This window comes from Cricetulus griseus, chromosome 8 (genome assembly GCF_003668045.3).
Source record: "Cricetulus griseus strain 17A/GY chromosome 8, alternate assembly CriGri-PICRH-1.0, whole genome shotgun sequence".
NCBI classification, from domain to species: Eukaryota; Metazoa; Chordata; class Mammalia; order Rodentia; family Cricetidae; genus Cricetulus; species Cricetulus griseus.
Window position 1 is genome coordinate 22,511,164 of NC_048601.1, and position 13,909 is coordinate 22,525,072.

General features: G+C 41.0%; 1 protein-coding gene across 1 annotated transcript in view; it reads left to right on the plus strand.

Moving 5' to 3' along the window:
• Positions 1-13,248, plus strand: part of LOC100750604 (vomeronasal type-2 receptor 26-like) — a 38,876-nt gene extending 25,628 nt beyond the window's left edge. The window contains 5 exon segments of the mRNA XM_035449018.1: positions 4,575-4,799; positions 6,054-6,177; positions 12,349-12,423; positions 12,426-12,887; positions 12,890-13,248. Coding sequence (XP_035304909.1) covers positions 4,575-4,799; positions 6,054-6,177; positions 12,349-12,423; positions 12,426-12,887; positions 12,890-13,248 — 1,245 coding nt within the window.
• Positions 13,249-13,909: the final 661 nt, after the last annotated feature.

Below are 13,909 nucleotides of genomic sequence, written 5' to 3' on the forward strand. Positions count from 1 at the left end.
CAATGACTCCTGGGAGTGAGCTTTTGGCACTGCTCTGTTCACCTGAATGGTGTAACGCCCAGCTCACTTTTTGGCTCTGGTGTGTTGGGGGAGGGTGAGTGAGAGCTCCTGAGCCCAGTAGCACCTTCACTGTCCCTAGATGCTGTCATTCGGGGAAGGGAGTCAACAGCTGGCTCCCAAGCTCCCACCTTGTCTCAATTTCTTGAGTTCCTGGAGTCACTGCCTGTTCTGGAAGGACCAGGGTATATTGCCCCGACCTGCAGGGAATCACGCGAGCTCACACCCGGATGTGCTGCAGTCACATAAGAACCTAGAACGGAAGGGGCAGGGGGAACAAAGAACGACAGCAAGTCAGGTTTCTGATCAAGCTGCCAATTTTTATTTTTCACAGGGACCTTATATAGGGGTGCCAAGCGGGGAGCTTGGCAGGAAGGGAGAGGTCGTTTGAGGCTACTTGCCTGATAACCAGGCTGAGGAATGTCCATGTGCCTGAGTCCTTGAGAGTGCAGGAGGTTACCAAGGTTGCAGGGTGCAGGTGTTAGATAGTAGGTTAGAAAGGGGGGAAGGGTTGCTAGGTAACCTGACCATGAAATGTATCTTTCCTTCTATAAGCTACATCATGAACCCAGACATTATGTATCAGAGAAGGATTGAAGGTAGCTATTCTTTGTTTGTTTGTTTGTTTGTTTGTTTGTTTTTGCTTTTTTCAAGACAGGGTTTCTCTGTGCAGCTTTGGAGCCTATCCTGGCACTCGCTCTGGAGACCAGGCTGGCCTCGAACTCACAGAGATCCGCCTGCCTCTGTCTCCCGAGTGCTGGGATTAAAGGTATGCGCCACCAATAGTGTGTTTATACTGGCAGCTTCTGCCCAAGTCTCTTACAGGTCCAAGGTTACTTTTGCCATGGCCCCCAACAGTGTATGACTTTTTATGTTGAGTTTTTGTCCTGCAACTTCACTGACATCATTTATTAGTTCTAACTTACTCCTTGCAGAGGACTTTCTCTATGTGACCATGCATAAGATCGTGCCATTTGTAAAACTAGACATTTACTTCATTCCTTCTGGCTTGGGTGCCTGGTGCCTTTCTCTTATATGACCCTCTGATGTTCACCAGAAATGGAGAAAGTGTGCATTCTTTTCTATTATTTTTAAAATAAAATAAGAGCAAAAGTACCACTTTGGAGTTGGACTAGACAAACCAACAGAAGGAAAGAGCCCAAGAGAAGATACAAGAATCAGAGACCTGCTTATGTGCTCGAAAGTGTGCATTTGTCTTAAAGGACAAATCTTTAGCCTTTTCTTTTCTTTTTAAATTTGTTTGTAAATTTGATTTGATTTTTAATTGAAATATAATTACATAATTTTCCCCTCCCTTTCCTCCCTCCAATCCTTCCTATACCTAATCTGACTCCCTCTCAAATCCTAGCCTCTTTTTCTTTAATCATTGTTGTGAGATATATATATATATTATATATATATATATATATATATATATAATATATATATATATTATAAATACAACCTGCTGAGTCCATCTAGTGCTTCTTGTGTGTATATGTTTTTTAGGGCTGGTCACTTGATATTGGATAACCAATTAAGGCACTTATCCCTGGGCAAGACAATTCTCCCGGTCTCAACAGACACGAATTCCTGTAATTCCTCATTGACTGGAGTTCTTTTCAGAGAGTTTTAGCCTATGCTTATCTCTAGAAGTGCTTCCCCCAACCTTTTTATTTTTTGCATATTTTACTAGTTTCAGGCCTATGTGAAGGAATTGATTTTTGTGTGGTGTGAGCAATAAAGATCTACTTAAATTCTACTGGCAGCCTTACAGTTTCTCCAGCAGCATTTGTGAGGAAGTTCCTGTTTTCTTTAGCACACAGCATGGGCTTTCCTGTACATGGCAGTTAATTTACTCAGGCAAATGAATATGTTGAAATACATCCACTGAATATGTTGAAAGTTTTGATTAAGCAAGAATCCTGATTTTTTCTGATGTTTTCCTACATCTGTTGAGAGGAGCATGTGTTTTTTCAGCTTTATCTATTATTAAGCTTTATTAAATTCAGTAATTTATTTATGTTGGCCTATCTTTGTAGCCGAAGCATTTGATCATAGTGTTATTTTATTAAGATATTGCAAAGCATTTTGTTGAATTACTGCATATATGTTCATTTGAGATACTAGTTTGTGATTTTTCTTATCCTATACTTGCCTGACTTTGGCAAGAGGCAATGATGGCCTTTTAAAATGGAAGAATATTCTGATTCTTGGAAAGAATGTTCTGTATATATGTGTCAAGTTCATTTGATCTACTGTGAACTTCAAGTTCAATATTTCCCTTCCATTTTCAGTCTAAAAGATTTATTTATGAAAGTGAAGATATGGACATCCATCACTGCTCTTTTGCTGTAGCCTATTTCTGATTCTAGATCTGCTAATATTTGCTTTATATATACTTGAATATATTTAAAATTGTTTTGTTCTCTTGATGAATTTCCCCGGTCATTATTGGACACTTTTTGCCTTTTGTGATAGTGTTTGACCTAAATTCTGCTCTCCCCAAAGTTGCATTCATTCAAGTGTAGCTATTCTTGCCTTTATCCCTCCCCCACTGTCTCTGTCTCTCTATCTCTCTGTCTGTCTCTGTCTCTCTGTCTGTCTACCGTCTACCCATCTATCTCAGTGCTATGCACTGAACCCAGGCCTTGGGTATGCTGGTCAGGTATTACTCCTGAGCTCCATCCTCAGCCCTACCCCTCCTCATTTTGGTTTTCATTTACATGAAATTTTCTTTTCCCAGCCTTTCATTTTAAGCCTATATATTTCCTTATGGCAAAGTAAAGGGCATTGTCTAGTTGTATTATCTCTTTCAAAAATAGTTTTAGATTGTTATTTTTGAGGCACTTGAAGAATTTGTTCCACGTATGAATATAGTTAGTGCCACAAAACAATGTGCCTGCCAGTCAAGAGGATGCCACATAGACAGTGGTGGTCTCACAGAATCGTACTTCCTAGTGATGGTGTGGCCACACCCATTTGTGGAGTCACGCTCTGAAATATTTGCTCAATAACAAAATTTTCTAGTAACATATTTCTCAGCGTAGTTCCAGCCTAGCCTCTGTGTCTTGAAGCCAGGGTGTGTGGTGTCTTCAGCAACAGGGTCTTTCTATGCAGGTCTGACGGGTAACCACGAGCAATGATCATAATTTGAGGGCCTATGGGGGATTCCTAACTAAAAGGGGGTTTTCCCACATCTGCCACTGGGGTTTTCAAAAATAAACTGTAATACTTCTGTTCAAACTCTTTGTAAATCATGTTTGTTTGGGTTTTTTTCCAATTAGCTTATAAAGTCGTTGCTTTCCATGTGACCACTTTATGTATCTTCGGTTTTGGTTAACTTGCCCCCACTTCCTGTTTTCTCCTACTCTAATGCATCCTTTCAGCTTGCCATCCCATAATGCCTTCCATTTTTATGTCACATGAGCTCTGCTGTCACATCCCTCCTTAAATGCAACTTTTACTTTTAAAAAACTAAGTTTTTTTTCATTCATTTATTTAGCTCATAAGTAAAGTCATGCACAATTATGATACATAATACAGTATGTTCACAATGGGATGGCTAAATTAAACCAATTAATATGTTATATCACACATATTCATCATTTTTGTTTTGAGAACACTTAAAGTATACTATCTCACAACTTTCAAAGTATAGCATATTGTTATTATTGGAACTTTTTCTTAAGTAATTTCATCTGTGAAAGAAAATGCATTTTTCTTGAAATGCTATTATGTAAAGAGTTTAAGACATCTCCTTCAAAACCCACAGAAACAGCTGACCTGAGCAAGGGGGAGCTCACAGACCCCGGACTGACAACTGGGAACCAGCATAGGACCGACCCAGACCCCTGAACGAGGATGTCAGTTTGGAGGTCTGGTTTATCTATGGGGCTTCTGGTAGTGGATCATTATTTATCCCTAGTACATGAATGGACTTTGGGAACCCATTCCACACAAAGGGATAATCTCTCAACCTAGACACACGGGGGAGGGCCTAGGCCCTGCTCCAAATGGTATGACAGACTTTGAAGATCCCCCACGGAAGGCCTCCCCTCCCTGGGGAGCAGAATGGGGATGGGATGGGGGTTGGTGGGGGGCAGGGGAGGAGGGGTGGGTGAGGGAACTGGGATTGACATGTAAATGAAGCTTTTTCTAATTTAAATTTTATAAAAAACAAGACATCTCCTTCAAATGGCTCCAATCTTTTCTTAAAAATTACAACCAGGTGCCAAGTGTTCTTGCTTCATCACTGACTAGCTGTATGACTTAGGAAAGTTCAGTTTTCAGATTGGCAAAGTGGTGATAGCGTTAGTCAATAGCACATAACTATTAATACAGACAAAGCTTGCAAGTCCACTTCTGGCATGTATTAGCCCTCTGGTAAGTGTTTGATATATGGAACAAAAACGAAAGCACTGGAGCATATAGCTAGAGAAAGAGGGGGTAACCAGGTTTATTTGCATTTCTGTGCCTTTATAGGTCAAATTCTGAAAGTTATTTTTCATTTTTAGCTCCACCCATTCTTTAAAAAGGGCCAATTTGGAAGAAACCCTGATGAGGAGAACGTTGTAAATCAGGAAGACTTGACAACCAAGCTTGACCTCTTTAATTACCAGTCTCTGCAGAATGGTTCCAAAGCCCAAGTGAAGGTTGGCGAGTTTGTCTTTGAATCTCGAAGTGTTCACCATTTTTCCCTAAATGATAAACTGATAACTTGGGGTGAATACTACAGCGAAGTGAGTATCTTTGGAGTTGGTGCCATGAGCTAGTCCTCAGAGTAGAGCTCCTCAGAGAACAGGGTTTAAGGGAGCTGCTGAATGTCCTTAGGACAAGAGGGACCTCACTTTGCCCTTTCCAATACCAAACACCAGAACTTGCTGACCGAAGAATCATTGTAAGAATTACTGATTGGTTTTGGATTAATTCTTTAGATTTCCTTGTAATGATCAAACAGACCCTTGACCTACCTGATAAGAACAAACAACTCAGGCAGTTTTCTAGGTGGGTCATACAGAGGTCAAGGCTTTAGTGGAGGTGGCTGACTTGGGTGAAAAAAAAAAAAAGAAAGACATGGGAACAACAACAACAACAACAACAACAAAACAGTCTCTGAAAATAGGTGTTTCTGAATTTGAATTTAAAACCTATATGCACATTCGTTTCGCTTATTGTTGGAACTGCTCACCCTGACCATCTCAGTGATGTGATGAACAGAGAAGAGATGCATAGTTGTGGTCTTCTGGGGTCCTTCCTGGAGAGGGAAAATCAGTTTCTCTACTGGAATGACACTGGGTATACCAACCATACCGGGGCAGGTCTCATGTTCAGGAGTATTGGACCAACAGGTAAGGGAATTCACAAGTTTCTGTTGTTGCTGTTTTCTTTTTTTTAAAAAAATTGTTTTTTTCGAGACAGGGTTTCTCTGTGGCTTTGGAGGCTGTACTGGAACTCGCTCTTGTAGACCAGGCTGGCCTCAAACTCACGGAGAACCGCCTGCCTCTGCCTCCTGAGTGCTGGGATTAAAGGCGTGCGTCACCACATTATGGCTTGTTGTTTTTGCTTTTATATGGTTAGTTTGGCGGGTTTTGTTTTTGTTTTTCTTTGCGGAGTGCTGTTGTATTTTATTTTCTTAGTTTGCAGGGTTTGTTGTTGTATTGTAATTTTGATTTCTGTTTTGAGAAAGAGCTTAAAGTTGGGTAGGTGGGGAAGAAGAAATGACTGGGACTGATTTGGGGGGAGGATATGAGCAAAATTTATTTAAATGCAAAAATTGTTTTATGTAATAAAAATAAGATATATATATATATATATATATATATATATATATATATAGAGAGAGAGAGAGAGAGAGAGAGATATCTTTGGGCATCAAACTCTCTAAAAGCATGTGTTGTTACAGAACACAGGGACCTGCTGAAATCTACCATCTGGGTGCTAATCCTGCATTTAGCCTCCTGACTGGCTTCCCTCCTCCCATGTCTCCTATACAGACTCCTTTCTCTGTCTGCTGTCCAAGCTGTCTACTCGGATTCAGAAAAACACCTACTGAAGGAAAACCATATTGCTGTTTTGATTGCCTCCCTTGCCCAAAAGGAGAGATTGCAAATAAAACAGGTATGTCTAGAAATGAGTTTGAATGTGGAAATCATACACAATGACACAGGGGTAAAGGGTAACACAATGCCTGGAGGTCATTTTTATTAATATAGCTAACTCCCTCTACTTTTCTTTTAAAAAGTTCTTTCCAGTCAGTGGTGGTGCAGGCCTTTAATCCCAGCATTTGGGAGACAGAGGCCAGCAAATCTGAGTTCAAGGTCAGCCTGGATGGCCATGAATACACAGAGAAACTTTGTCTTGAAAAAACTACCAACCAACCAAACAAACAAAAAACCAACCTGATTTTGGCCCAGTCGTTTTGTTACTATTGTTTTTGTTTGAAATTGATCCCTGATATGCTGCCTAGATTGGTCTCAAACTCCTGGACTCTAGCGATTGATCCTCCTGCCTCAGCCTCCAGTATGACTACAGGGTGTGCTATGGCATCTGAGGATGACTACAGGGTGTGCTGTGACATCTGATGATGATTACAGGGTGTGCTGTGACATCTGATGGTGACTACAGGGTGTGCTGTGACATCTGGGGATGACTACAGGGAGTGCTGTGACATCTGATGATGACTACAGGGTGTGCTATGGCATCTGATGATGACTACAGGTTGTGCTGTGACATCTGATGATATCTACAGGGTGTGCTGTGACATCTGATGGTGACTACAGGGTGTGCTATGACATCTGATGATGACTACAGGGTGTGCTGTGACATCTGATGATGACTACAGGGTGTGCTGTGGCATCTGATGATGACTACAGGGTGTGCTTTGACATCTGATGGTGACTACAGGGTGTGCTATGACATCTGGGGATGACTACAGGGTGTGCTATGGTATCTGGGGATGACTGACTACAGTGTGTGCTGTGACTTCTGATGATGACTACAGGGTGTACTATGGCATCTGACGATGACTACAGGGTGTGCTGTGACATCTGATGGTGACTACAGGGTGTGCTATGACATCTGAGGATGACTACAGGGTATGCTGTGACATCTGGGGATGACTGACTACAGTGTGTGCTGTGACTTCTGATGATGACTACAGGGTGTGCTGTGACATCTGATGGTGACTACAGGGTGTGCTGTGACATCTGATGGTGACTACAGGGTGTGCTATGACATCTGAGGATGACTACAGGGTGTGCTGTGGCATCTGATGATGACTACAGGGTGTGCTATGACATCTGATGGTGACTACAGGGTGTGCTGTGACATCTGATGATGACTACAGGGTGTGCTGTGACATCAGATGATGACTGACTACAGTGTGTGCTATGACATCTGAGGATGACTACAGGGTGTGCTGTGGCATCTGATGTTGACTACAGGGTGTACTATGACATCTGACGGTGACTACAGGGTGTGCTACGGCATCTGGGGATGACTGACTACAGGATGTGCTGTGGCATCTGGGGATGACTACAGGGTGTGTTGTGGCATCTGATGATGACTACAGGATGTACTATGACATCTGATGGTGACTACAGGGTGTGCTGTGACATCTGATGGTGACTACAGGGTGTGCTGTGGCATCTGGCCCAGCTTTGTATTCAGCACATCTGTATTGAGTTCAGTTTCTTTCCTTTCCACCCCTGCTTTTCACTAATGTCTCTGTTCCTACTGTAGTAATAGTAATGGGTGAACTTAGCGCTCCCTGTTTACCCCAAACCATGCAATGCATTATAAAAGCAAGACCTTATTTCATGCTTACAAAAAATGACTAAAAACAATCAACAGTTGTCTAGTGAGGAAACTGAACTTCAAAGAACCTATATAAATTACTGGGGTCATACAATCTTGGAGACAGCTAAGACAAAATGGATGCTCCTCCCGTCAGAGGAACTGCTAAAAACATTGTAGCAGAGTGACACTGACGACAGCCACACTGCTCTTTCCTGGGACCTGGTGACCATTGTTTGAGATGCTTCCCATGGCTAAAAGTAAAAAATTCCATAAATATTCTTTAATGACTAAATAAATATTTGCTCTGTGATTTTATACTCTTCTTTCAAATTACTTTGATTCCTGTGGGAGTCTTCATTGCAAATGTATTTCCTGGTACTGTAAGCTAGTTTGAGGCCACTGTAGAGCCAAACACTGAGTGACCTCAGAGGATACTGGTGTGGGGATGCTCCTTCCTCCTCACTGGCTCTCCAGATGACATCACTTCTTCCTCTAAATGACTCTAATTGCAAAGCCTCTCCAGGCACATCAGCAGTGTTCCCTACCAGTTTTTGGTGCCCAGACTTCAACATCTAACATCTATTTCCAAGCAGGCCTGTTGACATGCCCATTTTACTCTCCTGAATGAAATCTTTACTATGCGAAGAATGTTTAAATTAAGGCTCTTTGCTTTTCTGTGTCAGTCACCGATGGCCAGACTGACTGCTTCCCTGGTGCTGGAATTATAGGCGAGCACCACCAATCCGTGCTCTGTATTCTCATCAACATCAAATACCACTGTTGTCTGTTGTCTTAGAAAATTGACACTGGGGGTGATATTTTGTTTGTGCTTTAACAAATAAGACTTGCCTGAAGATCAGAGTGCAGAGCTAGCCACACTCGTTAGACATAGAGGCCAGGCAGTGGTGGCACACATCTTTAATCCCAGCATTATGGAGACAGAGGCAGAAGGATCTCTGTTAGTTTCAAGGCCACTCTGGGCTACACGAAATTGATCAGTCACGCACCTTTAATCCCAGCACTAGGGAGATGGAAACAGGAAGGGATATGGCTAGATAGAGAGAGGAATGTAAGGAGGGACGAGACAGGAGCATTCGTCTGAGGATTCCTAGAGACAGGATCACTCATTCAGTCTGAGGATTCGGTAGAGGTAAGAACTAGAGGCTGGCTGCTCTGCTTTCTTATTTTTTCAGCGTTTACCCCTATATCTGACTCCAAATTGTTATTATTAAGAACAATTACAATTTGTGCCACATAATGCATTTGACTTTAATAGATAAAAGGCAAGAAAAATATATTCACCTTCATAATTTCTAGGGATCCCATTGTTTTTAAGTGCCTGTAGTTCTACCTAATATGTTTGTGGCAATTTAGGTCTTCTCTCAACCCCAGATCAGTATTTCCTGAGTCATCAATATAAGCTTTGATACTTATGTCTATATGACAGAATTGGTTTTTCTCCATAGTCTAATGTCTACCAACATTATCCTTGTACCTCAATACTTATATTTTGCATAGTCTGGAACAATAATTTTTTTGTACTATGCCTAAAAGCATTAATTTTAAAAAAGTAGTTTGCAAATGTACATTTACTGCAAATTAGGAGTTTAATTGAGTGATATGATCCCATAGTACTAAACAGTTTTGAGGAAAATATTCCTATCATCACCATGCTTTTAGCACATTTTTGTGCTGGGGTTTGAACCCAAAGTCTCGTATATGCTAGGCATGTACTGTATACACAGCTGCATCCACAGGTCATACAATTATCATTAAGTTTCATTACTTGGACTAAATTCAACCTGGGCTCACCATACACCTTTAAAAATAGATTCTATGGCCCATCAGCTTTTCAGTGGCTGCTAATGCTTCTTGACAGGCCTTTTAGAACATTGTATCCATGCTTTGGAAGTAGTCCAATCAGCTTTCTTTCCTTGTACCCTTCTTCTTCAAACCACCAGTATCTAGCTGCTTATATTAAAGGATATAGTCTTCAAAATCACAGGGAGAGTGCACAGAACTGGTATTCGAACACATTAGATAATAATCATGAAAAATCATTAGCTCTGAAAACAAACTGTGCATACCATTGAAAAGAAATGGATTGAACCACTTTTTGAAAGAAGAATTATCTATACTGGTATTTTAAGATTTTTTTTGTGACATAAACTCATAGCTGAATATGCAATTGTTTTCTTTCTTTCCTTCCTTTTTTCTTTCTTTCCTTTTCTTTTGAGACAAGCCCTCACTGTGAAGCTCTGTCTGGCATGACATGTGCTATGTAGAACAGACTGGGGGACAATCCTCCTGTTTCTGTTTCCTGAATGCTGAAATTACAGGTGTGTGATATTGTGCCTTGCTGTAATTTGTTTCTAACTAAAGAAGGGTCCCATGCAAGTGTCCTTCAGAGTGAATGATGTCTAAACTTAGTGAATAAGACTCCCCATGTCACTGCATTTGTTTTCAAGATTCAGACTTACCTCTACTTGTACCTTTTTTTCAAAAGGAAATTATGAGAAGAAAATTACCAAATTTTCAGTAAAATTGCAGAAAACTCAAATAAAGTAAATATACACTGACAAGTAAGTGCAAAGTTATTTTTACTTTAATAAATTTCTAATCAGAATTCAGTGAAAGATTTTTAAAGAACTCATGTAAACAAGCATTTTTTTTGTCATAATTAGAAATATTCACCTCTAAAATGCATTGCCCTCAGCATCACTTCTAAATATCCTTTGGTAAAATCAAAATCAAAGAGACGAAAGAAAATAATGCAGTTCCTGAACACAGATGCCAGGAAACAGGAAGTTGTGAATTTTAGGCCTTCCATGGTCACAACCAAGAGCGCCCAGGGATAAGAGCCCCAGGGGTCATGGTGGAGGAGAAAGCAGAAAGGTTGTAAGAACAAGAGGTAGGGGACATCTGTAGATGTCATTTGTCAGACATGACAGAGCCCTTGAGCACATGAGCTCACAGAGGCTCGCACCGGATCAAGCCAGACAAAATCCCACCGCAGATGGAGGCGGAGCTCATGAAATCCCAACCCTCCCTAAGGAGCCATTGGCAGTTGGCGGCTGCTGGAAAGAAAGAGTGGGTTTTCTTCAGATATGTGGCCCCTGGTAGGCTGCCCGTGTTCTGGAAGATGGTCCTCTACCCATGGGCATGCGAGCAGCATTAAGAGAACTCAGTGAGGGTTTTTTTGTTTTGTTTGTTTGTTTGTTTGTTTGTTTTGTTTGTTAAGTAGAAATGGGAGAGAAAGTGGTGGAGGGGGATAGAGAAAGAATTGGAGGGGTTAAGAAATGGGTGGTGGATTCGATCAAAACATAGTATATGCATATATGAAATTCTCAAGCAATAAAAAGAAAGATCTTTTAATTAAGAAAAGATAAAAATGAAAGGAAAAAACTAAAAGTTTCAAAATGTACTTTCTCTTCCTTTCATACATAATCAAATACAGTTTTCATATTCTGATTTTCCCTTCAACATCACTTCCAGGTTTCTGACTCTTTTCATATTGTTCAATTCCACTCACTTTCTGTATATTTTATGGATTCAAGTGTATATGTATTTTTCTCTCATGAAAGAAAAATTAACTTATTCCATCTTGATGAGGGAGGTCCTTCTGTGTATATGTCTGTCTTATTGGTTGATAAATAAAGCACTGTTAGCCAATAGGGAAGCAAGTTAGGCAGGACTAGGAGAGAAGGAGGATTCTGGGAAATGTAGGAAAGGGAGAGAGTCACCATGTGATCCCAGGAAGAGAGGACACATAAGGCTGGTATCCTCGGTAAGATAAGTCCATATATATATATATATATATATATATATATGTAGTTATGGTTGATAATTAAGACTGAGCTAGCAAATAAGAAGTCCTAGTCATTGTCCAGCAGCACTGTAACTAATATAAGACTGTGTGTTATTTGGGGGCTCTAAAGCGGTGGCAGATGGTAGAAAGTTATCGTTATACCATCTACTATTTTCAATATTACATACAGTGCAGTGAATGTAACCAGGCGCATTCCTGTAGTTGGATTTTTCTGTCCTTCCTACCAGCTCCCAAATAACCACATGGAGACTTCTTAAAAAAATCAGCCAGTAGCTTAGGCTTGTTCCTAACTAGTTCTTACAACTTAAATTAGCCCATATCTTTTCATCTATGCTCTTTCATGTGTCCCAGTTACCTTTATCATGTACTCCCCATGCTGCTTCCTCTCCTTCTGGCTGGTGACTCAGTCTTTCTTTTCCCAGCATCCTCTGTGTCTGGCTGGCCAGCCTATACATCCTGCCTAGCAAATGAACATTTAGCTTTTTATTAAACCAATAAGAAGGGGGCTATGCAAAGACACATCTTCACAGTGAACAAAAAAGGTTATTCCACAACACATTCCCTTCAGAATTCTGCCATGGTTCTGCTCAAGGCATACTTCTCATACATACTTTTGGGAAGTGACTGGTGGAATGTAATCAATCAATCTGCTTCCCTTTCAGATTTGGATCAATGCATCAAGTGCCCTGAATATCAGTATCCAAATGAGCAGCAAAATCAGTGTCTCCCTAAAATTATGACGTTGCCCATGAAGATGCTCTAGGAGTTGTTTTGGTCTCTCTGGCCATTAGTTTATCTGCCTTCTCAGCCCTGATTTTAGGGTTATTTATCTGCTATCGGGACACACCCATTGTCAGAGCAAATAACAGAAATCTCGGTTACGTTCTGCTCATTTCTCTAATGTTCTGTTTCTCTTGCTCATTGATATTCATTGGCCAACCTAGAACAGTCACCTGTGTCTTGAGATACGTGATTTTTGGGGTTGTATTTTCTGTTGCCGTCTCTGCTATCTTAGCAAAAACCTTCACTGTGGTTGTGACCTTCAAAGCCATCAAGCCAGGGAGCAAGTTACAAATGTGGATGGTGACTCAACTCTCCAACGCTGTAGTCTGCAGTGGTTCCCTCATCCCAGTGTGCATCTGTGCAGTCTGGCTGGGAACATATCCTCCTTTTCCTGACATTGACATACAGTCAGAGTTTGGGCAATCATCCTGAGGTGTAACGAGGGCTCCCCCCTGGCCTTCTACTGTGTCCTGGGGTACTTGGGCTTTCTGGCAGTTCTCAGCTTGTTTATTGCTTTTCTGGCCAGGAGGCTACCAGATAGCTTCAATGAGGCAAAAACAATTACGTTCAGCATGCTGGTCTTCTGCAGTGTGTGGATTTCTTTCATACCTGCTTACCTGAGCTCCAAAGGCAAAACCATGGTGGCTGTGGAAATTCTTTCAATCCTGGCCTCCAGCGCTGGTTTATTGGCCTGTATATGTCTTCCCAAGTGCTATGTGATCCTACTAAGGTCACATGACCAGTCAAGAAAAAAGTTCTTTAAAAAACTTCCTTCTTAAGGCAAAGGAATTTCTTGTAGAACTCAAGATGCCAAAGAGTGGTGTGAAGTCAATGCATTTTATTAAACAGTGATGGCACCTGTCTCTGTCAACCTTGGAGACAGCAAGTCACAATGAACAAAGCCACCAGGGGGTTAGATAGTTGCCAACTAGCCATGACTTTTGATGTGTCATTTAAATCACAATTTTCTCATTTTTCAACATAATGTAACAGGACTGGGAAGGATCAGGTCTATGTGGAAAAGGTAACAGATGTTTTAAAATGTGCTTCTTTTCTCTTAGTCTTATGCAGGATGACTCCTTATATTCAATTCATATGAATTTTTAAAGTAATTAGGAGTTCTGGTGTAGAAAGCTCAGGGTCTCTGCTTCTCCCTTCTGAAGGGTGTCACAAGCAAGACAACATAGAGTGTAGGTTTCAGAGCCTCGGTTGTGTTTTGTGCTCTTGCCCATGCTCAGGTGAAATGACATGGATGGAAACTTAGGCAGAGTCTCCGGGGAAACAGAGGTGGATCGTACACTGAGGCTGTCTAACACAACACTGGATAGATAGTCTACTGGAAGAGGAAACAGCCTTCATGAGTACTGTTTCTGGATGGAGTTGAGAATTTCATGTTGTATTTCGCATTTTCACCTACGGAAAGCTGATATTATTTGCATT